We start from the raw sequence: 27142 nt of genomic DNA on the forward strand, positions 1-27142 counted from the left end.
AATCTTTTTTTTTTTTGAATGAAACTTTATTTCAATTTCAGAAAAATAAAATATAAAAACATTAATATAAATGGCAGACATCATTCAATAATATAAAACACAAACATACATAGGCATCATCATAGTCCAAAAAATATCAAATGATTCTCTTCACAAAAAAAACAAAAAAAAAAAAAGTAGTTTGTGACATTAACAATTACACTAAATAATAATGGGAAGGCAATACATTCAGATATCAGTAAACATTTATTTTATGAGGTTGACAGTGGTATTACATTTCTTGTTATTAATCAATTGTATCGTCTCAAAATACATTTTGAAATCAACTTTAAAGGGAACTAAGGATGGACAGGATTTGGAGAATGTTGCCTTATGAATGTGGAACTTAGCAATAAGAATCATTAAGTTGACCAATTGTTGAATTTTGTAATTTTGTTTTTTGTAATATAGTAAGATATCTTTAGCTTCTAATTTAATTACATTTTTATGTATGTCAAAACATTCTTCAAATATTTTCCAGAAACTTAAAGTATGTTCACATTCATAAAACAAATGTATGATGGTCTCTTCGTCATTACAAAATACACACCTGCTATCATCAATCTACACATTTGGATATAAGTTGGTTGGTGGGGTAAATATGATGTAACATTTTATATTGGACTTCTTTTAATTTGTTTGAGATAGCAAATGTATAGGGAAGGAGCCACGCTGTTTTCCATTGAATGTCAGAAAAATGGGAGTTCCAAACAAATTTCCCTCTTGGGGTTATTTTCCTTTTACTGTAGAAGTAGTTTCTTATGTGTTTATTAGTGCACTTTTTATTTCTAATATCTATACCGTCAACAAAAAAGGAGAGATCCTTCTCTTGTACTTGTGGTGTCTCAAAGTGACACTTCATCCATTGAAGAATTCCATTAGGAATAGCGTTTATTACCGATTGATATTCTTTATTTGTGATAGGAAAGGTTTTAGATTTAAGGAATTCCTCGTAATTTAGAATTTTACCTTCATCATTTTGTAGGTCTGCGAGGAAAATTATATTCCTGTCAATCCAGTTTTGTAAATATAATGATTTATTTTTCCTAGTTATGTATTCATTGTTCCAAATTATGCTTTTGTGAGGGGAGAAGTTATGGACAAAGCTTAATTTTGCTGCCGTGAGAGACTGTTGATGAAATGTAGATCATTTTTGCAGTAATGCGCTAGAAACCAATCTTTTTTTTTTCTCAACTTTATTGAAGCAAAAGACATAACTATACACAGAATTGAGAGCAACATCAGACATATGTGTATACAACATAAACTACACAATTAGACAGTCACAAATACGCCAGGGGAATTAGTCATTGACGAAGAAAAAAAAATTAAACAAATATCTTATATAGCTTACAAAGGTCAGAAGTTTTAACAGCTTTTTTATTTACAGAATCAGATATGGAGAATATGTATTGTTTGATATATGCGGACAGCTCCGGAAAATTCGGCTTTTTATTTAAAAATTTGGATCTGTGGATATAGAATTTAGTTAAAATAACGAGCAAATTCATCAAATAAAATTTACAGTTGAGATTCCTGTCAAATTCAATATATCCAAACAATACATTTTTCCAGCACAAATTAAGTTGGGGGTAGATGTGATCTACAATAAAGCGGGACAATTTACTCCGCAGTTTTTTTGTGTACAGGCAAGACCAAAATAAATGAATCAGTGTTTCATTGGGAAAACCACAAAAAGTACAACTCACATCAATGTCTGTCTTAAGTCTCTGTAAATAATGATTGATATAATCTGTGTAGCATTTTAAAGGAAATCTCTTTGACTTTATTAGTTAGGAAAAACTTCTGTGGTAATAGCCAGACTTTTTCCCAATGAATGTTTCCAACAAAAGAAGAGCAGTAAGATAGTGAAGAAAGTGTAGGCTACTGATGATGTCTTGTTGAAAATGCTTACGAATAATATTGTTTTTGTTCTTAGTGTTCCAAGAAAAACACATTTTTCCAACAGTAGTTTCAATTACATTCAGTAATACAGGGCAATTGTTATTTAGTTTGAGATCTTTAAAAAGTGAAATAACCCCCGAGGGGACAGCATCAAAAACAACAGAGAAGTCCTTGGGTGTAACAGGGATTCCATAATGTTGAATGAATTCAACATAATTATAGAGATGCCCATGTTGATTAAACAATTGACTCAAAAGCAAAATATTATTATCTAATCACTGTTTGAGAAAAATAGACTTGTTTTTATAGAATATGTCTATTGTTCCAGATAAAAAATGTGTGAGGGGAGAAATTATGCTTGTAGATTAGACACCAAGCCAGTAACATTTGCTTATGAAATGAAGAGAGTTTGAGAGGAATTTTGTCCACATTGTAAGTGCAGAGCAATAGAAAGTTAAGACCACCAATTGCAGAGAAGATATAATGAGGAATGAAATTCCACAGGGAGGTTGGACATTTGAGGTAGCGTATAATCCAATTAATTTTAAAGGTGTGGTTTAGTGTGGTGAAATCTAAAAAATTAAGACCACCTTTACTGTACTTATTCATTAAAACAGATTTTTTCAAATAATGGGTGCGGTTTTTCCAAACAAAATCAAATAATATTTTGTCCGCTAGAAACCAATCAGTGTTGCGCCAGGTGTGTTGATGACGTCAGCTCCAGTCTTCAGGTGTGTTGATGACGTCAGCTCCAGTCTTCAGGTGTGTTGATGACGTCAGCTCCAGTCTTCAGGTGCGGCCGGGCCGCGCTCTGTTTGCTCCGTTAGTTCTGTTTGTTTGCTCCGTTTGTTGCTCTGGTTCCTCCGGGTTCGGGATGCTGCTGGTTCTGCTGCTGGTTCTGGGCTCTCTGGGAGACCCGGCCTGGTCGGAGCAGGTGAAGGAGGACGGACCCTCCTCTGGTCCTCTGTTCTACCACCACCTGCCCATGTTCGTGCACGCCCCGCGGCCGCTGGTCCCGCGGGAGCTGTTCCGGCCCGTCCCCTACCAGAGGCCTCCCCCCGCCGGGCTGCTGGCGCTGCTGGTCCCGGCCCGGAGCGTGACGGAGCCGCAGAGCGGCCGGCCGGGGGGGCCCCGGGCCGTGGAGGTGCGCTGCGGCCAGGGGGACGTCTCCGTGCGCCTGGACCGGCTCCAGCTGCGAGCCTGGACCCGCCCGGACCTGTTCAAGCTGGGCTCCTGCCCGCCCAGCAGAACCACGGCCCGGTTCCTGCTCTTCCAGTACGGACTGAGGGAGTGTCACGGAGAAGTGAAGGTCAGAACCCGCCGAGAACCCGGTCACCTGCACCAGGGGCCTCATGTCACCTGCACCAGGGGCCTCATGTCACCTGCACCAGGGGCCTCATGTCACCCAGGGTCGGCGTCATGGGGGGTCATCCGCGGGCCATGCCCCCCCAAATGAGTTATTGTTCCCCCCTCCACTCGCCCACAAGCAGGCCAAGCCTTTGTGCCAAACTTTGTATTTTCTTATTGAACGTGAAATCATCCTTCATAAACTACATTTAAAAAATACATTTACAAAAAAAAACAATTTTTTTTAGTTATATTTGCGTCACATGTGGGGATGTATACTCATTGGTACACACACACACACACACACACACACACACGTGTGTGTGTGTGTGTAATCAAACCCATCAAAGACTCATCCTCTGTTTCTGCATTAAAGAGCTCCACTAAATCAGCTGTGCCAGTCCGAATTTCCTCGCACGTATGGTGCGCTTCGCCGCGTACGTTACGGCGTAGGCTCTGCGTTGATTTAACGCAGAACCACTTCACTTTGAACGGCCGGCGTGAAGCCGGCTGGAAAAGTCTTTAGGCAGTCTTTCTTTTAAAAATCACCATAGTTTCTGTCCATCAGCGTGGCAACCAAGCACAGCAGTGAACGATGACTTCTACTCTGGTGCAGTTAACGTGTTCAAGTTATTGCTACAAAATAAACGGGACTTAATGCATTTACAGTCAGAGCGATGCAGTGCGGTTTTTTATTATATTTTACTCTGGGGTGTCGTGAGATTTTATTCACTTTTGAAAAGGTGAAAAGGTGAGAAAGGCTGTTTTAGACAGATCATTAATAGGAAAGCAGTGAGAATGCACTTTTTTCCTTAAAATGCTGTCCTACAGGACTGATTTTGTGCCCGCCCTAATAAGCCTCGTGCCCCCTCTGAATATTTGCTCTGGCGCCGACCCTGGTGTCACCTGCACCAGGGGCCTCGTGTCACCTGCACCAGGGGCCTCGTGTCACCTGCACCAGGGGCCTCGTGTCACCTGCACCAGGGGCCTCGTGTCACCTGCACCAGGGGCCTCGTGTCACCTGCACCAGGGGCCTCGTGTCACCTGCACCAGGGGCCTCGTGTCACCTGCACCAGGGGCCTCGTGTCACCTGCACCAGGGGCCTCGTGTCACCTGCACCAGGGGCCTCGTGTCACCTGCACCAGGGGCCTCGTGTCACGGGCGAGGCGGTCCTGGTCAAGGAGCTCATCATCCATGGGGGCAGCCATCCAGCTTCCCGCGTTCATCAGCATCCAGCCAATCTCAAATCTGATCAGACGTTGAAATAATTTGAGGATGGGCCGCTCGGTGGTGTAGTGGGTTAAGCAGCGGCTCATATACTGAGGCTACAGTCCTCCTGCAGCGGTCGCAGGTTCAAATCTCGGCCTGCGCACCTTTGCTGCATGTCATCCCCATTCTCTCTCTCTACCCCCTTCCTGTCTGTAACTTCAATAAAAGGCCACTAGAGCCCCAAAAAACTTGAGGATGATATTTAAAACTGACGATGTAGAGGGAATTAAAGACGCCGGTCCCAGCTGGGTGGGACTTCTTTTCTGGACCTGCATAGTTTCTCCATTAAACAGTTTTAACAATTATTTGTTTAACATATTTTGTCCCACAATTCATCAGTACACGGTTTTTACATGGGTTGAAGGCGAAAGGTGGGAAGACATCTGTCTGGGTCTAGACTTGAACCAGGTCCAACATGTTTTTGGGTTGATTTAAGCCTGATTAAACCTGATTTAAGCTGAACTTGTTGGGCTGCTTCATTTCCAGCCACGTCAGCGGACTTGTTCCCCAGGATTAGGGGCACAGACACCAACCGGTTGCGTTTGTCATCCTCAGGTTGTTGGTGGCCAGCTGGTGTACACGTATCTACTGAGCTACACACCGCCTCCACAAGGCCAGGTGGTCAGAGCGTTCCCACTTAACCTGCCCATCCACTGCCACTACGACAGGTAATTATCCCACCCTTCCACACATTTCCATAACCAACTTGACCACTTGAATCTCTCAAGTGTTTCATCTCGTACATGGGGACTTCTGTTGAACATGAATGCAGTGTTGGGTTGGATGATAACTGATCTGCTTGTGCACGCTGCTGTTTGACCTCAGGGCCTTTTACTCTACCGGGTTGTATGCTTACGTTTTAGTGCCCTTTTTAGATAGGCCTTTGTTGAAAAGATCGATTCTCCTTAATTCCTAAAAATCGATTCATATTAGGGGTGGGACGATACGGTAACTCACGATTCAATACTGTGACGATATGTGGCCCACGATAACGATAATATCACGATATTTTCGATATATTGTAAGAAATTTCATCAACGATATATCATTATATGTGACTGAAAAAGAAAAAATACCTATAAAAAGGAAAATGTCTGTAGTTATGCATTTATTCAATGCCAAAACTTCATACAATGTACAAAGAAAGTGCATTTGTATACATTTGCCTCACTGCCTCCTATTGTAAATGTAAACACTGTACAGCTGGACAAATTAAAGTGCATGAAAGAAAAGTAAGAAACTTAATTTAGCATAGTACCTCACTGCCTCCTAGGGCTGGGTATCAATTCAAATGTCAAGAATCGATTAGATTCCGATTCTTAAGATTCAGAATCAATTATCACCATTTGATTGGTGAATTTTTTTAGCCCTTTTTTTTGTGAGTGAAACGATTTGACTTGAACCTGAATTGAATTAGAGGCATATTTTTGAATGCCATGAACACAGGGATAACCAATTATCCAGCAATTCACTTTAATACAAAATAACAAAATGAACTGCATAAAATAAGTATCTTTCTTAAACAGAAACCTGTCCTGCTTAACTTAAAATTGTATAAATTTATATAAAACAATAGAAAGAAAGCAGAACATCCATTCTGTAATTTTGCACATTTTTAGTGCAATAACAAAAGTGCAAACAGAAAGTGTGTAGAAAACTTGTAAACATATTTGTGCCTCAAAGGCCATGACTGTAGCTACAGTTGGAGTAAAACAGAAAAAATAACTCATGAACTCAACAGCTCAATGCCATTTTCCATTGGCATTTTATGACTATATTTTGACTCTCACAGTAAAACGGGACAAAGCGTCCCTTTTCAGCTCAATACGGGACTTTAGTTTATAAAAACGGGACGATTCCGTTTTTCAAGGGACGGTTGGCGACCCTGCGCGGTGACGTAGCACTTACATGCCTGTGCTTCCCGGTTTGTTCTGTTGCAGGTTTCATTACTCCTACAAGGTTGGGTTCAGACCGCAGGTTCACCCCGTCACCTTCCTGAGGAGCCTGAAGAGCAAGCTGTCCTTCAGCCTCACCGTCTCCAACGGTGAGTGATCTGCACTTCCTGTCAACAGTTCACTCAAACGTTTGGAATCTCCACGGTAGAGGTGTGTGACGGCAGCAGCAGCAGCAGCTCTGGGGAAGAAGTTGTCCCAGGAACAGTGATTCCTGCTGCTTCTCACTGAGTGCGTTTCCATATATCAATAAACCTTTTAAAACCCGAATATTAGCAATAACCCGAATTTGCATGGCCATGTAAACACCAATAACCTCTTTGAATAACCAGAATTTGCTCATATTCGGGTTTTTAAAAACACGAATATGACCCCTGGGTTCTTCCTTTTCTAACTGAATATTGGGTCATGTAAACGCCAAACGGAATATCCCCATCAAACGGAACAGAAATTTGTTTTCTGCACATGCTCTGTTCACAAGGAATCCTGGTCTTTTGAGTCCAGGAAGTTCTTATAAACACAGAGAAACCAAGACCAGCAGGAGACTAATCACTTCATAAATGGAATGAAAGATATGAACATTTCTGCATTTGTAGACGGTAGAAAGTACCGGGATAGCCAGATTTAAAAGAAGGTGAGAGAAAAGTTGCGCGAAGCAGCATTTCTTTTTGGATACAGGAAGAAGAAGCAGAAATGACGGGAATTGCGTCATGACGTTCTCCGTGCGTCGCTGGTTTGATCCAGATATCCTGAATGATTAATTACCATGTAAACGGAATATTCCGAATGTTTCAGTAACCGGAATATTAGCAATAACCCAAATTTTTACTGCATGTAAACGTAGTCCCAGGTGGGGATTATTTTTCCAGCCTTTTGGGGGGGGGGGCCGGGAACACAGGCCAGGACGCAGCTCCCGAGGCTCCAGCCTGCAAACATGCACAAAAGAGAGAAAAGGGGGGCCGGCACAAGACACTACAGGAACGATGGACAAAAATGATAGCTATGAGATATTTATAATAAATAAAAATGGTAATGGAGAAGAGAGGCAGGGAAAAGGAGAGGAGAAGAAGGGTGAGAGGCACCGCCCAGCGGATCATGTCGGTGCCCCCCTGCAGCATAAGCCTATAACAGCATATCTACCGCGAAGCTATATTTGAGACTAACTATTATAGTTTTGTTCTATAGCTGCAACTATGACTACTGACTCCAACACACTAGAGTTTACACTACCTAGAGATTTACCAACACCAGCTAGAGGTTTACTAAACACTAACTATAGGCTTTACTAAACAGAAAGGTTTTAAGTTTAGTTTTAAAGGTGGAGGTGGTGTCAGCCTCCTTAACCCAGATTGGAAGTTGGTTCCAAAGTAATGGTGCCTGATAGCAGAACGCCCGCCCTCCAAATCTACATTTAGATACTCTAGGAACTACGAGTAAACCTGCACCCTGGGAGCGGAGAGCTCTGCCAGGAACATAAGGCACTATCAAATCTTGTAAATACTGTGGAGCTAAGCCGTTTTGGGCTTTATATGAAAGTTATAAAATTTTAAATTGAATTCTGAATTTTACAGGTAGCCAATGGAGCGACGCTAACACTGGAGAGACGTGGTCTCTCCTGCTGATTCCTGTCAGCACTCGTGCTGCTGCATTTTGGATCAGCTGGAGGATATTCAGCAAATTACTTGGACATCCTGCTAACAACACATTACAGTAATCCAGTCTAGAAGATACAAACGCATGAACTAGTTTTTCTGCATCACTCTGCGAGAAGATTTTCCTAATCTTTGCAATATTACGGAGATGGAAAAACGCTATTTTACAAACCTGATTAACATATGGTTTAAACGACAAATCCTGATCGAAAACAACACCAAGGTTTCTCACAGTTACACTGGAAGCCATCGCAACACCATCTAGTCCCTTCCTAAGATGCTCTGGACCAAGAATGATAACCTCTGTTTTATCTGAATTTAGAAGCAGGAAATTTCTGGACATCCAGTCCTTGATGTCCCTAAGACATGCCTGAAGTTTAACTAACGGTTCTGTTTCATCTGGTCATCTGGTCATGTTTGTTACACATTGACCCAAATATGTAATCTAAATTCTGATTGAATGAGAAAATGTACAAAAAAAGTGGATTAAACTTGAATAATTCACATATTAACAAATTGAAAACTACAATTAAAAAAATAAATTAAAACATCCTTGAAATATATCAAAACTGAACAATATGATGGTTTAATTACTTTAAATCCTTAAAAAATGTAAAAACTAAACAATATGAAGGTTTAATTACTTTAAATCTGGATTAAATCCTTATTTATTTCTTTTTTTTTTTTTAAACATTTTTGCTGGTGTTTCTATGTAATTTATGCTTAGTCATGTTAGTTGACCAAAATGTCATTTAAATTGTGCGTTTCTACCAGCAGGGCGGCGCCAGGCAGGTGGCTGTTGTCTTCATTCTAAGGCTTATTCAAGACTTTTCTTTTTTTGCGGCTCCAGACATATTAGTTTTCTGTGTTTTTGGTCCAGTACGGCTCTTTCAACAATTTGGGTTGAAGACCCCTGGTCTAGAACCATGGAACCCACACGGTGGTTCATGGCTGCAGAACCCTGCTTTACTGAATGAATTGTTATTAATCTGAGTGTTTTGTGCGTGCTCCAGCCCGCTGGGAGCCCCTGCCTCCAGAACACCGGTTCTTCCTGGGGGAGTCGCTCCACTTCGTGGCCCAGGCAGCCGAGCTGCTGGCCGGGGAGATGCTGCACGTGGACGCGTGTTACGCTGCCAGCTCTGAAGATCCCAGCAGGGCAGACAGAGTGGATATCATCAGCAACTACGGGTGTGTGAGCAGCAGCAGCAGTACGTCGTACACTGGGTCACTGTGCACATCTTGACTTATTGCTTTTCATTTCAGCTGCATGACGGACAGCAGCAGGGAGGGCAGCAGTTCCCAGTTTGTGTCAGGAGGGGGCAGTGTGGTGAAGTTCTCGGTGGATGCCTTCCTGTTCAGAGGAGTCTCACAAGTAAGGAGCGCTGGTCCCCTTTCTGTTCACTTCCCCTAGGAATTACTCAGGATTTTTGTTTCTTTCCCACTACAATCCAGCACCTGGAGCAGAAGTAGGAGGTTGAAGAAGCTGATGTGACGTATTTGAACTCTAAATGATGTACATGTTTGTACCTAAATAAATCCTTTCCTACACTGCAAAAACTCAAAATCTTAACAAGAATATTTGTCTTATTTCTAGTTAAAATGTCTCATTTTAGTAAAAAAAAAATCTCATTACACTTAAAACAAGACTCATCACTGGAAAAAACAACAATTTTCACCTGTTTCAAGTAGATTTTCACTTGAAATAAGTAGAAAAATCTGCCAGTGGAACAATATTTTTTTGCTTGTAATAAGAAGATAAATCTTGTCCCACTGGCAGATTTTTCTACTTATTTCAAGTGAAAATTTACTTGAAACAGGTGAAAATTGTCAAATAAGTTATTTTTCTGGTGATGACTCTTGTTTTAAGTGTAGAGAAAAATGAGACATTTTAACTAAAAATAAGACAAATATTCCTGGTAAGATTTTGAGTTTTTGCAGTATAACAGTGTCTTTTAACACGGCAGCAACTTTGCTGATTAAAACGGGACAGAACCAAGAGAAAATAACCAGTATTTCTTATCTATTTATCTGTTTGAAATCTGCTTCTATCTACTTCTGTCTGCTAAAGAAGTGGTGTATTCTTCTTTGCATTTATTTTGTTTTAGTTTTGAATTTTAATTCCGGTTAGAGCGCCCCGAGCGGTGGAAGAAAAATCCACAGAATAGCTGCACCTTTGTATAAAAAAGTAGCGGCTTATAGTCCAGAAAATACGGTACTAACAATCTATGATGTGAATAAGTATCAAACAGGAATCCTGATGTATAAAGTAACATGCTCTCCGTTAACTTTACCCAGACATTTTCATAATTATTTTGAGTTTAATTCTTATTATCCTCCACAAGAAGAAGGAATTATTTGCATATTCCCTTCTGTAGAACCGCAGTTGCTACATTTTAATTTATGTATCAAGTAGGGGTGTAACAATATATCGTGCTACGAAATTTCACGATACAAAAACGTCACGATACGTGTCGTGGAGGTGACAAACTGTATCGCGATATTGGGTTATTAATAATCTATTGTGTTGACTGGTAACGGCCGCGCCTCGACCTGCAGGCCAAAATCTTCCTCCACTCAGAAGAAACTAGTACCGTTTTGGTCCCGATCACGGGACTCTTGCAGGGTTTAGAGCTCTGAACTTTTACTGATGTAAGGCTGGTGTAGAGTTAAGCCTTACCTTATTAAATTAAACCTTTTTGGGGTGGTGAGTAGGATAAACACGGGGACAACTTCTGCTGAGTTCCAGTGTACTTTAATGTCCCTCAACAGTGTAGGATTTTAGAACATCAACACAGCACCTAGTGCCGTACTGTGGCGTATCACTCCGCCCAATCTAAAACAGACTAATCACTACAGATAAACTGACTAGTGTCATTATAGTCCCTGATTTACATCAGAATAGAAAGAATATATTTTTTAAATAATCAACCCTGAATTACCAAAATAACCTTAACAAAAATAAATCTCCTCTTACACTTATAAGGTGAGCATGAATCAATCTTTTTTATGATGTAAAAATGTATTTATTTATTTACTTTTATTTATTTATTTAATTTTAGTTGTTAAATTTCTGGAAAAGAAAAAAGTCAAGTCATACATGAGAGAAACTATTCAGTTTGTGTCTAAATATTTGTACTTGTATGAAACTGAAGATCATAATGCAAACCTGACATTTACTTTTAGTTCAGTTTGTGGAAAATGGTTGGCCTGGCTTTCTCTTTAAAACTTAAACAGTTATAAAGCATTACAAACTGTAACAATAGGGCAAACGCACAGCATTGTTTTGTATTTTGTGTCTTTCAAATAAAAGACAATTTTTTCCAGTCATATGTTCCTCATTCAAGGTTGTTAAAAAATACTGCTATAATATCGTATCGTTATCGTGACCTCAATATCGTGTATCGTATCGTGAGATTAGTGTATCGTTACACCCCTAGTATCAAGGTGTTGTGTGTGGAACAGTTTAAAACATCTAAGTGAAACATGCTCAACATTATCTGCATTCAAAAGAAAGCTGAAAAAAAAGTTAATATGCGTTTCTCATTAACCATTATTCAAATATATTTCTAATCTGTTTAATTGTATTCTGAAGTATGGCATAACTGAGTTATCAGTTATACTGTATAGTTATCAGTTATACTGTATAGGCCTATGGATTGTGCTTATATGGTTTTGTGAATTATTTATTATTTTTTCTTGTTTTTAGGAGGGGGAAGTCGCTTATAAGCCCATCAGGTTTTTATGACCTCTCCTGCTCATCGTTTAACTTTTTCCTCTGTGTAATGTTCCTTTTTACGAGTGCAAACAATAAAACAAAAAACCAAGCCTTCCAGAGAGACGTGTGCACCACCAGCCCAACACCAGCAGCATTCACACCAGGGGGGAAATAGTGCTGGACAGGAGGAAACAAAGCTCACCAGAAAGATACAATGTAAATCAAGGAATGAGTTTAGTAAAATGCTATTTAAATGTTTGTGTTCCAGGTGCAGTACCTCCACTGTTCTTTGTCCATCAGTCTCCAAACCTCCCCCATCGCTAAGTCCTGCAACTACAACCAGGCTGCTGCAAGGTCAGCAAAAACACAAGTGTATGAACTGCTGATGTGAGAAGTTAACCATATCAGTGTATGTGTGGGAAAAGCAGCTGGAATCCAGAATCATAAATGGTGCGTCCTTTCTTTGGCTCGACCTCAGATTGAAATTTAACTCCAGAAGGTTCCGTTTTAAGAATGGAGCGGGTAAAACCGACGCTAAACTTTCTTTAGGGACCAAAATGACGTGTTTAATGTCAACACATGAGTACCACAGAAAAGCATCTCTGTTTTTAACAATTGTAAAATTGCATGTAAGATTTTTATAATTAACTTTCAATTAATTGCACTTATTTCATATGTTCTGCTTAAGCAGTTTTTAAAAAGGTATTTACAGCCTGGTTTGCAAAAAACCCCACTTTGGTTTGTATCAACTTTCCCATCATGACAACTCAGAGGAGGGTTACTTTATTTGAACCACATCAGTTGAATTTATATTAAAAAAAATGCATGTATACAGGACTGTTTCAGAAAATTAGAATATTGTGATAAAGTTCTGTATTTTCTGTAATGCAATTTAAAAAAAACAAAAATGTCATACATTGTGGATTCATTACAAATCAACTGAAATATTGCAAGCCTTTTATTATTTTAATATTGCTGATCATGGCTTACAGCTTAAGAAAACTCAAATATCCTATCTCAAAAAATTAGAATATTCTGGGAATCTTAATCTTAAACTGTAAACCATATCAGCAATATTAAAATAATAAAAGGCTTGCAATATTTCAGTTGATTTGTAATGAATCCAGAATGTATGACATTTTTGTTTTTTTAATTGCATTACAGAAAATAAAGAACTTTATCACAATATTCTAATGTTCTGAGACAGTCCTGTAACATGAGGCAGAGATTGACAGTTAGCTGGGCCAATAGATTGCTTGTAGATCACTTCTAACGGGCGGTTTCTTCTCTAACCCATACGTTGACTGACGTATGACGGGTGTGTTGCCGTTGCGGCGTAAGATCGCTGTGTTCCACAGGTGGGATGTGGGTTAGATCAGGGGTCCCCAACCCCCGGGTCGCGGCCCGGTACCGGGCAGTGGGTCATCTGGTACCGGGCCGCACACAAAGAAAAAATAATTTCTGTAGCCCCGACTGATGATGGATGACTCTCAAACTGATGGTTCACAATGTTTTTATTCCTTGGATGTAAATACACTGCAAACACACCGTAAGAGCTATAAAGGAATAAAATAAAATAGTTAGTCTTTCTACATTCATATGTTTCATATACATGAATACATACATGAATAACCATGGCAACCAAACTCAAGCTGGACATAAATACAGCATAAAAGTTGCAAAGAAAACAAATCCTTATCAGCAGGAGCTTTTTGTGTCAGTTAGGCTCCACTTTAGCATTCCTGACACTAGTTTAGTCTTTCAGACACACTTTCTCTGCCGTTAAACTTTTACTATTAAAGTCCGAAGCGCCGGATGTTTACAAGGTCTTGACGCCTTCAAAATAAAAGTACTAAATATCGGTCTCCTTAATGTATAACAAATAAAATAAAAGCCTGGCTTTAAATAACATTAATGAGAAAACATACATAAAAACACATTTATAGAAATACTCATATTAAAGGTAATTTACAATTTCCATTTAATTTTTTTGAAAATTATGTTTTATTATTACTATAGAGAAAATACCATAGTTTTTAGTGCCGATTTTGTCATTTTATTTAGTTTTTATCAGCTACACCTTTTATATTGGGCCGTGAAAATATTGTCAGACATTAAACTGGTCCTGGTTCAGAAAAGGTTGGAGACCACTGGGTTAGAAGAGAAGAACCTCTGGACTGATGGAGATGAAATTAAGAGTTTCAGCGGAGGTGAAAGGGTGACTGAACACTTCAATGGACATGTTGGAGAAGGCAACAGAGGCGATGAGAAAGTGATAAGTTTGGTATCCAGGATGGAAATGCAGGAGACAAGCCATTACAACACCGTCTAATCCCTTCCTCTGGTGTAACCTCTGTTTTATAGGGATTTAGATACAAAACGTTAGTGGACATCCAGGTCCTGTTGTTCTAAAGACATGCCTGAACTTCTGCTGTGTTTTCATCAGCCCTGTCTAATTCCTTTGTGTCTCAGGCTGCTTTCAGACCTGTGGCCCGTTTGTTTTGTTCCCATTCAGGAGCTAAATCGATAGTTTTTCAGTTTGTGGTGTTTGTGTTCACAAGGCAACCGTCTGCAGCGGTTCAAAGCTGTTAACAAATGCCATGAGAACCAACTGTTCTCTCATTGGTCAGAAATGAACGTGGAAGGAGTTTCCTCTTCAGTACCCCGGGAAAAAAAACAACTATGGAGCATCGTAAGCGAGTGTGGCTAGTTTGTTTCTGTGTGTTTCTGTGACTACGTTTACATGCAGTCAACATTCAGGTTATTACTAATATTCCGGTTACTGAAACATTCAGAATATTCCGTTTCCATGGTAATTAATCATTCAGGATATCTGGATCAAACCAGCGACGCACAGAGAACGTGATGACGCAATTCCCGTCATTTCCACTTCTTCTTCAATTCAATTCAATTTTATTTATATAGCGTCTAATACAACAGATGTTGTCTCTAGACACTTTCCAGAGATCCAGAACATGAACATAAACATAAACATAAACCCCCGAGCAATTATTATATAAACAATGGCAGGTAAAAACTCCCCTAGTGGGAGAAAAGCCTTAAGCCAAACAGTGGCAAGAAAAACTCCCCTTTAGGAGGGAAGAAACCTTGAGCAGGACCAGGCTCATAAGGGGGGACCCTCCTGCCGAAGGCCAGACTGGGGGAGTCAGGGACGTCGACAGCACACAGCAGGCAGGTGGAAGCAGCAGCGGGATGACCAGAGGGGGGGGGGGGGCGTCAGCAGCACACAACAGTCATGTGGAAGCAGCAGCGGGATGACCAGAGGGGGGGGGGCATCAGCAGCACACAACAGTCATGTGGAAGGAGTAGCGGGATGACCAGAGGGGGGGGGGTGCAGGCAGGCGGAAGCAGCAACAGCAGACATCCACGTAGGCAGGTGGAAGAAGCAATGGGATGACCAGAGGGGGGGGAGGGCCGGGAACACAGGCCAGAACGCAGCTCCTGAGGCTCCGGCCTGCAAACATACACAAAAGAGAAAAAAGGGGGGCCGGCACAAGAAACTACAGGAACGATGGACAAAAATGATAGCTATGAGATATTTATAATAAATAAAAATGGTAATGGAGAAGAGAGGCAGGGAAAAGGAGAGGAGAAGAAGGGTGAGAGGCACCGCCCAGCGGATCATGTCGGTGCCCCCCTGCAGCATAAGCCTATAGCAGCATATCTACCACCAAGCTATATTTGAGACTAACTATTATAGTTTTGTTCTATAGCTGCAACTATGACTACTGACTCTAACACACTAAAGTTTACACTACCTAGAGATTTACCAACACCAGCTAGAGGTTTACTAAACACTAACTATAGGCTTTACTAAACAGAAAGGTTTTAAGTTTAGTTTTAAAGGTGGAGGTGGTGTCAGCCTCCTTAACCCAGATTGGAAGTTGGTTCCAAAGTAATGGTGCCTGATAGCAGAACGCCCGCCCTCCAAATCTACATTTAGATACTCTAGGAACTACGAGTAAACCTGCACTCTGGGAGCGGAGAGCTCTGCCAGGAACATAAGGCACTATCAAATCTTGTAAATACTGCGGAGCTAAGCCGTTTTGGGCTTAATATGCAAGTAATAAAATTTTAACTTGGATTCTGAATTTTACAGGTAGCCAATGGAGCGACGCTAACACTGGAGAGACGTGGTCTCTCCTGCTGATTCCTGTCAGCACTCGTGCTGCTGCATTCTGGATCAGCTGGAGCCTATTCAGCAAATTACTTGGACATCCTGCTAACAACACATTACAGTAATCCAGTCTAGAAGATACAAACGCATGAACTAGTTTTTCTGCATCCCTCTGCGAGAGGATTTTCCTAATTTTTGCAATATTACGGAATTACCTTCTTCCTGTATCCAAATTCAAAACAAATGCTGCTTCACGCAACTTTTCTCTCACCTTCTTGTAAATCTTCTATCCCGGTACTTTCTACCGTCTACAAATGCAGAAATGTTCATATCCTTCATTACATTTATGAAGTGATTAGTCTCCTCCTGGTCTTGGTTTCTCCGTGTTTATAAGAACTTCCTGGACTCAAAAGACCAGGATTCCTTGTGAACAGAGCATGTGCAGAAAACAAATTCCTGTTCCGTTTGATGGGGATATTCCGTTTGGTGTTTACATGACCCAATATTCAGGTTTTAAAAGGAGTAACAGGGGACATATTCAGGTTTTTAAAAACCCGAATATGAGCAAATTGGGGTTATTCAAAGGGGTTATTGGTGTTTACATGGCCGTGCAAATACGGGTTATTGCCAATATTCGGGTTTTAAAAGAGTTATTGATGCATGGAAACGTAGTCTGTGTGCTGTGTGGATTCTGTTCTCACTGCAAACGAACCGCTCCAGGTCTGGAATGGAAGTGAGCCGAGACCACCTCTCCTAGGAGATCTCAGCTCGCTTGTTTTGTCCCGCATCCCAGCGCGATTGCTGTGTTCACATATACCAAACCAACCGATCTTTAGGGGGAAACGCTCCCTGTTCCAAACGGTTGTAAAGTGATGATGAGAAAGGAAAAAACCCAGGCCTAGACAACTGTGTGTGTGAAACAGCTGCCAGCTCCCTGATCTAGAGACTGGAGAGGTCCATCTCTGCCCAGGGAGAAGACACTCGGAGGCGTTTCATTGGTTGGAAATAACCAGTGTTGTTGGTTTGTGTGCAGGTGGGAGGAGCTGACGGCGCCCCCTTCAGTGTGTTCCTGCTGTGCTTCCGTCTGCAGAGACATGGACCACTGTAAGTCCTGAAACAGCTCACATTAACCCAACTACACCCCCGCCGGTGTGTGCAGTGGCGGAGCGCGGGTCTCAGTACAGAGGGGGCGGAGCTTTCTCCATGGGCCCTTATGATTGTCATTTTAACGTTCAACAACACCTCATCCTACCCATCAAACAACATTTATTCTCACTTTTATTGAGCTAAGCCTATAGGCCTATGCTGCAGAAAGAAGAGTAAAGTCACAAACTTGTTCAGAAGAACACACACACACACACACACACACACACACACAGGCGTGACAGCTGTCAATCACATGGCGATGAAAACTCAGATAGTCACGGACTGACGGTCATCTCCTCCATGGCAGCAAACTTGTTGAGTCGGCAAATTGGCTGTAACTGTTAAGGCTGATTTATGGTTCCATGTTACCGTAGGGTACGGCGTAGCCTACGCCATAATGTACGGCGTACCCTATCTTAGGGCGTAGGATACGGCGTAGGCTACGCCGTACCTTACGCCCTAAGATAGGGTACGCCGTACCTTTTACGGCGTAGGCTACTGCATAGGGTAGGGCGTAGGCTACTGCGTAGGGTAGGGTGTAGGCTACGCCGTACCCTGCTCCCTAAGATAGGGTACGCCGTATCCTACGCCGTAAAATAGGGTAAGATACGATATCGATATTCTAGTTACATACCAATTTTACTTTGGCAATGGAAGGGATTCTCAAAAAAAACTAAGGGTTGGTAGAGGGAGCAATGACCAGGAATGACTTAGGTAGAGCACTGGGTGATTAAAATGGTGAAAAAATCTGAATAAAAAATTAATTATTAATTAAAAAAAAAAAAAGTTAAATCGAAACTTGGATTTATGTATCGATAATCGTTCCTACACATGTATATCGATATTTTTAACGGCAAATGTCAAAGGAAGTGAATCATCCGTTCATGAATCTTCCACAAAACCCTCTGTTAGATTTTTGGGATGTACAAAGTGATACTGACCAGTCAGTGCAGACATTTGTGTAGTCTGGCGTAATCCGTGTTTCTTAAAGACGTCTATTATTTAATACTTTTCTAAAGTCTGTTTTCTTCTCAGCTTTCAAGGCCAAGGTCAGAAGTCCGGGCTGGCTCGTTGGGCCGGAGGAGAAGAACCCGGACATGGACGCCATCCATTTCCAAGCCGAGGAAGGAAAAGACTCAGCGGGCCAAGGAGAGGAGCAGGACGACGGGGTGGACGTGGTTCACAAAGAAGACCGGGAGTCCAAGACTGTGGAGGGGGAGAAGAAAGGGTGGAAGCTGGGCGTTGTTGTCCCGCGGGGACGAGGAGAACCGGAGCCCAGCGAGGATGAGGCAGGGAGGCCCCTGGAGAAAGCACATGGCAGCACGGCATCTGCTGGAAATGACAGCTCTCCAGTCGGGGAGAAGGTCCCGTATTTTAGAGATGATTTTAAGACCTCCGGGGACAACACGAGCACGGCCCTGGAGTTCGGTGTGGAGTACGAGCCCAGCGTTAGCGCCGGGGATGTCCTGAGAGTCTGTCCTGACGGGGACGACGGCGTCGGCTGCCGCGACACCAAAGAGGCGGCTCCGCGGAGCTTCACCCCCGATGATGGGAGAGGTTCTCCCGATACAGAAGATGTGGGGATCCATTCTGCCACCAAAAAGTATGAAGGGGTTGTTCCTGAGCCCAGAGTGACGGGGAAGGGTGGGCTGGAGTGGAACGAGCTGGACGACCTCCCCTGGTCCAAAGAGGGGAATAAATCCACGAGCAGCGTGGCCCAGATCCTGCCCGTGCTGGATCCGGCTGAAGCTCCTGAGGGAAACGAGCTTCAGGTCGGAGCGCTGAACTCGTCTGCTTTCAGAGACCTGACCTGTGTAGACGCAGAGTCAGAGTCTGGAAGTGAAGATGGGCCGCTGCAACTCTGCAGGTAGGGATGGGAATCGAGAACCAGTTCTTGTTGAGAACCGGTTCCCAGTGTTTCAATTCCTTGGAATCGTTTGCCTTTTTTGCAAACGATTCCCTTATCGATTCCAGTGGGCGCGAATGCACACGTTGCGCAACGTGCGCATTCGCGCCCAGCAGGAAAACACGGGGACAAAGCGGCATAAACGCTCGAAAGTTTGGTTACATTTCACCAAAAAGGTTGACAACAGGGCGACAATACTTGCAATGTGGACATTTCACCAAAGGGGGGAAACTGTTAGGACTCGGCCGGCTGATGCGCTGGGAGCGCGGAGTCAGCCGGCGTGTGGTAAGGCTGATTTATGGTTCCGCGTTAGACCAACGCAGAGCCTACAGCGTAGGGTACGCGGCAACGCACACCGTATAAGATATAAAACAGTTATCCTAAGGGTTCTTTTTTCCAGAAAAAAGAAACCTTAGGATATCTATCTGAAGACATAATGATCACAATACAACTATAAAACAAAGTTGATACTAAAATTGTTTGTCCTTTTTTCCAAATGAGAATCGATAAAGAATCGAATCGTTAAACAGAATCGAAAATGGAATCTGAATCGGAAAAATCTTATCAATTCCCATCCCTATCTGCAGGTTTACCGGAGGAGTGAAGGAGGAAGCGTCCGGGGATGTGAGGCTTCAGAGCTCTGCATCGGCCACTTCAGAGCCCGTCCACGAGGGACATCCCAGCCATTCGGCCGTGGTGACGGCCACCTCCACCTCCGACCAGGACCAGGACCAGGCGGGGGGGCCGTGGGTGCAGGCCGGGCCAGCTGAGAGGGAGCCGGCACTTCTCTCAGGTTAAACGGCAGAAGACACCTAGGAAGCATCAAGGACAGGCTGCTGGTGGGACGACCTGGAGACCTGAACTCATCCCATAAACTGTTTTTGTTGACGAGTGGAATGAAATGATGCAATCTAATCAATCTCAGCCTCCAGGTTAACAGTAAACCCAAAGAGTGCTTCATTGAGACTGATTTTTCCAGACGAGGAACAAGGAGCACAGGGTCATTTTAGCGTCTCTTGATACGTTTTGGGAAATCAGGCCGTTTCTGAGCAGCAGCCAGCTTCCAGGATTTTAATTCAAACTCTACAGCTCCGGGAGTTCCTGGTGTCTTCATGAGTCTCATACCGCGCCAGAAACCTCGGAGTTCCCACACCTGAACACGTTTGAACAGCATGTACCTTAAGAAAAATAAAATCCTATCTGACTACTCAACTGGTCCAAATCCACAGTTTTGTGTATCAGCTGCAATTTCCAGAATACACCCACTACTAAATTACAATCAGCAAACATCAGATATTTAGGCATAGACATCTACCCTAGGCTGTCAGAGCTCACAATTTAGTTTTATGTTCAGGTCAGCACGCAGCTCCCGAAGCTCCGGCCTGCAAACATGCACAAAAGAGAAAAAAGGGGGCCAGCACAATAAACTACAGGAACGATGGACAAAAATGATAGCTATGAGATATTTATAATAAATGGAAATGGAGAAGAGACTAAGGAGAGAGGAGAAGGGTGAGAGGCACCGCGCAGTGGATCATGTCGGTGCCCCCTGCAGCATAGGCCTATAGCAGCATATCTACCACCAAGCTATATTTGAGACTAACTATTATAGTCTTGTTCTATAGCTGCAACTATGACTACTGACTCTAACACACTAGAGTTTACACTAACTAGAGATTTACCAACACCAGCTAGAGGTTTACTAAACACTAACTATAGGCTTTACTAAACAGAAATGTTTTAAGTTTAGTTTTAAAGGTGGAGGTGGTGTCAGCCTCCTTAACCCAGATTGGAAGTTGGTTCCATAGTAGTGGTGGCTGATAGCAGAACGCCCGCCCTCCAAATCTACATTTAGATACTCTAGGAACTACGAGTAAACCTGCACCCTGAGAACGGAGAGCTCTGCCAGGAACATAAGGCACTTTCAGGTCTTGTAAATACTGCGGAGCTAAGCCGTTTTGGGCTTTATACGCTAGTAATAACATTTTAAATTGGATTCTGAATTTTACAGGTAGCCAATGGAGCGACGCTAACACTGGAGAGACGTGGTCTCTCCTGCCGATTCCTGTCAGTACTCGTGCTGCTGCATTCTGGATCAGCTGGAGCCTATTCAGCAAATTACTTGGACATCCTGCTAACAACACATTACAGTAATCCAGTCTAGAAGATACAAACGCATGAACTAGTTTTTCTGCATCACTCTGGGAGAGGATTTTCCTAATCTTGCGATATTACGGAGATGGAAAAATGCTATTTTACAAACCTGATTAACATATACAAATCCTGATCGAAAACAACACCAAGGTTTCTCACTGTTGCACTGGAAGCCATCGCAACACCATCTAGTCCCTTCCTAAGATGCTCTGGACCAAGAATGATAACCTCTGTTTTATCTGAATTTAGAAGCAAGAAATTTCTGGACATCCAGTCCTTGATGTCCCTAATCCAGGGCTCTTCAACCTTTTTTAATCCCAGGGATCCTTGGATGAGAGAAAACCAGAGCAGGGACCCCCGCTTGGAATTCTTATTTTTTCACTTTTTTTTTTTATATGTTTCAAGTTTTAGTAACATAACTTTTGAATGTGTTTTATTCTGCTTTTATCACCTTATTAACCAATTCCTGACTGAGTTATTAGCTACATGTGTTTATGGTTGATGAAACTTTGGCCTTGTCAGACGTGGAAGGAGTAACGTTAGGCCGAGCTGGAACGTTACAATCTCCAGCTTTAGGCTTCGTTATTGTCACTAATTTATCCTTCAGGTCTAACTAGCGTTAAATATGAAATAGCCAAGTCAATTTCCAAACAAATCTTTTCTTAAACTTAAACTAGCTGGTTTTTCTGCTCTAAAGTTGACATTAGTCACATGACTCACGTCATGGAATCATTTATGTTATGAGTTGTAGACTAAATAGTAGATTATTATTGCCTGTTAATGGAGTTTTCTCAATCACATACAGGACTGTCTCAGAAAATTAGAATATTGTGATAAAGTTCTTTATTTTCTGTAATGCAATTAAAAAAACAAAAATGTCATACATTCTGGATTCATTACAAATCAACTGAAATATTGCAAGTCTTTTATTATTTTAATATAGCTGATTATGGCTTACAGTTTAAGATTAAGATTCCCAGAATATTTTAATTTTTTGAGATAGGATATTTGAGTTTTCTTAAGCTGGAGAGACGAGTGGGAACATGGACGTTTTCTGAATTCTGTTTGAATGTTGTCACCACCACTCAACTCCTTACAAATCAGACCAGGGCAGACAGGAGAGTATCTAAAGCAGCTTTATCAAACATCAAGGAAACAGTCAGACTGGCTGTATCTGCAGTTACAGTTGTTTAATGGAGAACAAGCGTCTAATCGTACAACATTTCAGCAGCGATCCAAAGTACTCTGTATTGTTTTAATTCAGCTGTGATGAGGAGTCCTTGATCCGGGTTAGGGTGCAGTCCTGCGTCTGCAGACCCGGTCCCCAGAGGTCCCCGGGGGTCCCGTCCGGGACCTCCTCTCAGCAGAAGAGCTCTCCCACCACATCTAGGAGTTCTTCTGCGGTACCTTGATGGTCACCTGGAAACCAGAACAAACCGGATTCAGACAGAAATCATGGAGGCCGGACCGTTTCCTCGTTTATACCGTGATAAGTGAAATCCACGAAGTACCAACCTTTATGTTTTTTTTTACAATTATTATACAAGGCTTCAAATTGCAGAGATCAGCCCCGCCCCACCACGACCCCAGTTATTGGATTTGAACGGAAATGAAAAATGATTATGAAATCAAATACAATAAGTACAGTAGGATAAATAGTGACTGGTGTGTATTCCACTGCTCTTCTGATGCTGCTGCATCCTGACTCTGTAGTGTCTTTTTCTTCTAAAGCCGCGGTACAGGAGTGTTTTTTCCAGAGAAGAACATAGTTATGGGTCGTTGTTGTCGCTCTTTTTTCTTCTTATAAACCGACACCATGGATTATATCTGAGACTGTAATGAGCGATTCATCAAAAGGTCCCGTTCTTGAGCTGCTGCTGAAGCTCATTGGCCGTTCTCAGCTTGTTGCTAAGCGACCAACGTTATTGACACAGGAAGTGAAGAAGCGGGGAGACTGTTTAGCCCGGGGATCAGCAACCTGCGGTTCTAGAGCTCTTTAGCACCGCCCTAGTGGCTCCTGGAGCTTTTAAAAAAATGTTTGACCTTTTTTTTCCTTTTTTCTTTTCTCCTTTTTTCTTCTTCTTTTTTTCACTTTTTTTCTTCCTTTTTCCTTTACTTTTTAATCTGAACATTTCAATTTTTTCTCGATATTTTGACCTTTTTTCTCAACATTTCGACTTTTTTCTCGAGATTTTACTTCAACATTAATCTCGACATTTCAACTTTTTTCTCGACATTTCCACTTTTTTTTCCTCGAAGTGCATAATGAAAAAATAAATCTTCCCCCAGTTCTAACTAATATAGAAACATGCAGCATGTGTTGTTTTCATTCTAAGGCTGATACAAGACTTTTCATTTTTTGCAGCTCCAGACATATTAGTTTTTTGTGTTTTTGGTCCAATATGGCTCTTTCAACATTTTGGGTTGCCGACCCTGATTTAGCCAATCAGAATGCAGAACACGATACACAATGCAAATCCGTGAAGCAGCGAGACGGGAAAGGTGAACCGCGTTTTAGCCAGTGATTGCTGTACTCTGGACCCTCCCTGTACCCGGGACGGTTGTTTGGGGGGCTGGGAGAAGGCCTTCCTGGAGGGGGGGCTCCCAGTACGGGGGGCTCCCAGTACGGGGGGTCCCAGTACGGGGGGCTCCCAGTACGGGGGGTCCCAGTACGGGGGGCTCCCAGTACGGGGGGCTCCCAGTACGGGGGTCTGGGTCTCCGTACAGACGCAGCAGGACTGGGGTCGCGTTGCTGGCAGCAAGTCAGACTGGTTTCAGGTGGGAGTTGGAACCTGTCAGTCGTTCAGAACAGCAGCCCAGTGATGGAGGGTTCATCTCTGATTCCTCCTGTTGGCCTCATGGAGCCTCATGGAGCCTCATGGAGCCTCATGGAGCCTCGTGGAGCCTCGTGGAGCCTCATGGAGCCGTGATCTTCAGCAGGAAACACAATCTGGACCCCCAAACCTGACACCAACAGCAGAACCGCACACAGAACTACACAACTACACGACGTGTAGTTACCGTTTTCACTTCCGTGTAGTTCTCCAGGCCGTACTCTCCCAGCTCTCTGCCGATTCCTGAGGACTTGTAGCCTCCAAACGGAGCCTGAGCTCCAAACACGTCGTAGCAGTTGATCCTGCAGAGGAACGGACACACACAGTAACGTTAATACTAACAGGGAGGAACAAGCACTAGATGATGTTGGTGCTGAACTGTCCAACTACATATCCCAAGATGCTTCAGGAACTTTACCAATCCTTTACCTTCCCGTCTCTGATTGGTCAACTCTAGGGGTGTAACGATACACTAATCTCACCATACGATACACGATACTGAGGTCACGATAACGATACGATATTATAGCAGTATTTTTTTAACAACCTTGAATGAGGAACATATGACTGGAAACAATTGTTTTTTATTTGAAAGACACAAAATACAAAACAATACTGTGCGTTTGCCCTATTGTTCCAGTTTGTAATGCTTTATAACTGTTTAAGTTTTAAAGAGAAAGCCAGGCCAACCATTTTCCACAAACTGAACTAAAAGTAAATGTCAGGTTTGCATTATGATCTTCAGTTTCATACAAGTACAAATATTTAGAAACACACTGAATAGTGTTGTGCGTCGCCCATGTGAAATCTGGACTTATAAATGTATGAATATTTTGTGATTTTGAGGACCTGTAAAACCAGACTTTGCCCCTTCTTCCTGAAGTCCTGCGACCCCCCGCTGCTAACTCCTGGTTATCTCGGCCTGGGTCGAGATAGTCCGTTTACGACCCCACTGCATGGCCGGAGATCAAAACAAGGACCCAGCAGGGTTTCTGCCAGGGAAAACAGACTTCCTTGGGGTTTTATGACACCTAAGCAGGGGTCGGGAAGCAGCGGAGCCCTAAAACCAGGCCTCTTTGGACAGACACAAAACCTACCAGCAACCCCCCCAGCCTGGAACTGGCTTTAATGTGCCTCATAAAATGGCGACCGTGCCATGAACCACAATCCCAGCATGCCTTGCGGGATGGGGCGGCGCCTGAAAGCGCGCACATCCAATCGCAATGAGGCACCGATGACGTCACCGCAGCGCGCGTAGGATCAAAACCCCTGCCGCTGCTCCTCCTCGCTCTCTTCCGATCACCCTCTCATCCGAGCTGGATCGTTTGGCTCTGGGCCAAGATCCCATCTCCCTTTCTCCCCCCGGCTGGGGGGAGGTGTAAGGCCCCATCGGGCCGCTCCGTTGGACCTGCAGCCCGTTGAAGCCGCGGTGCACGGAGCTGCCCCCATCTCTTCTCTTCCGATCAACCTCTCTTCCTGAGCAGCAGGACCAAAGGATCCCATCTCCCTTCTCTCCCCCCGGCTGGGGGGAGGCGGAAGGGAAGGCCCGCAACGGACCGGGCCTGCGGAGCTCCGGCTCCCATTGACTCTCTTCTTCTCCTCTTCTACCCTTCTCAACTTCATCTCATCGGCGCTGGATCTTTGGCCAGGCCAAAGCATCCCATCTCCTCTCTCTCCCCCCGGGCTGGGGGGAGGCAGGAGGCCCGCACCGGACCGGGCCCTGCGGGGTCCGGCCGTTGAAGCCGCGGTCCCCCGGGAGGCTCCGATTTCTCACTAAACTCTGTTCCTCTTTAAGTTCACAGATCCAAGCTTCCGACGCCCACGCGCTCCCGGCAACCAGATCGGGACACAGCTGCGATTCAGACTGAACCCCCCTCCCCGCTCCGAGCCCCTGTCTGCGAACCGGCGCAGGGATCGGGGACGGACGGCCGGCGTCTCGCCCGGCGTGAGCTCTCCCGGGGCCCGGACGGCCGCGCGTCGGCGACCGGCGCAGAGAGGGAAGCACGGCAGGAGAAGACCGGTCCCCCCGCCGCGCCTAGGAATGCGTGTGAGCCTCCGTTTGGTCCGGAACCACGGCCCGGCACGAGGCGGCCCCGCCGCTGTCTAATCCGTTTCAGGGGAAGGGACGGGACGCGATAGCCTGACTGCGAAACCCCAGCAGGACCGCGAACCCAGTCACAAACCCGCAGGCACCCGATTCCGGATCCCAGAGGAGACGTGAGCCCGCGTAGCAGTGATCAGTAGGATTTAAGAGTGTTCAGAACTGTGTGTGAGATTGTGAGACCTGGGTTATCAGTAACTTAAGAGTGTTACAGAGCTAAATCTGTGTTCAGAGCTGAGATTACACCACCATCATTATAAGGACTGTTTTCATTAATTTGTAGTCACTACTTTCTGCTAGTCATTCATGTTTTAAGGCGCTGTTTTCTGCAGTTGATCACGGTTTAACACCGGGATCACCATCCGTTCTAATTGCACGTGGCCAAGAGGGCGCGTCCATCTTTAAAAGACCACAGGAGCCTCGCTTGAACTGTAGATGTTCTGTATCTTCGTTATTATTGCTTGATTTCTTTTTTTTTGTTTTCATTCCATGCATTTAACTTCCATGTCCTATTTTTCTAGTGATGTTTTTCTAGTTAATTAATTGTTCCATGATACTTAAGCCATTTCTGCCATCAGGTTTATTTGGGTGTTGCGTTTATCATCTTTTGACACCCGTATGTAAATAAATTCCGATTGATTTCTTTATGAGTGGTTGTGTTATTTCATGCAAGATTTGGTCACAAATTGATTTGTTTAAGCAGAGCCTAGTGTTCGGATATCACGCCTTCACTGTTATTCTGTAAGATTTGCTGTTCTGCAGGATAGTTCAAATCATAATGAGACTGATTTTCTGCTGTTAGTTATCGAATCCCACCGGAAGTAAGGCCCCGGCGGTGGTGCCCCTACGAGAATTATCATTTTTGATAATACAATTTGATAAATAGTCAACTTTATTCATTATTAATAATTCTTTAATAGAATTATCATTAGCCTTGATAACTGGACAGCCAAGCTACCTATGAGTTGCACAACAATAGTTTCT

At 43.3% G+C, this 27142-nt stretch overlaps 1 protein-coding gene across 1 annotated transcript in view; it reads right to left on the bottom strand.

Moving 5' to 3' along the window:
* Nucleotides 1–22398: 22398 nt before the first annotated feature.
* Nucleotides 22399–27142, bottom strand: part of LOC133424906 (aldehyde dehydrogenase, mitochondrial-like) — a 38943-nt gene continuing 34199 nt past the window's right edge. Inside the window, exons 12-13 of the mRNA XM_061715490.1 lie at nucleotides 24245–24359; nucleotides 22399–22642 (exon numbers count right to left, since the gene is read on the bottom strand). Of these exons, the coding sequence (XP_061571474.1) occupies nucleotides 22610–22642; nucleotides 24245–24359 (148 nt within the window). The 3' untranslated portion in view covers nucleotides 22399–22609. The remainder of the gene's footprint in view (nucleotides 22643–24244; nucleotides 24360–27142) is intronic.

The sequence above is a fragment of the Cololabis saira genome, chromosome 3 (assembly GCF_033807715.1).
Source record: "Cololabis saira isolate AMF1-May2022 chromosome 3, fColSai1.1, whole genome shotgun sequence".
Taxonomy (NCBI): domain Eukaryota; kingdom Metazoa; phylum Chordata; class Actinopteri; order Beloniformes; family Belonidae; genus Cololabis; species Cololabis saira.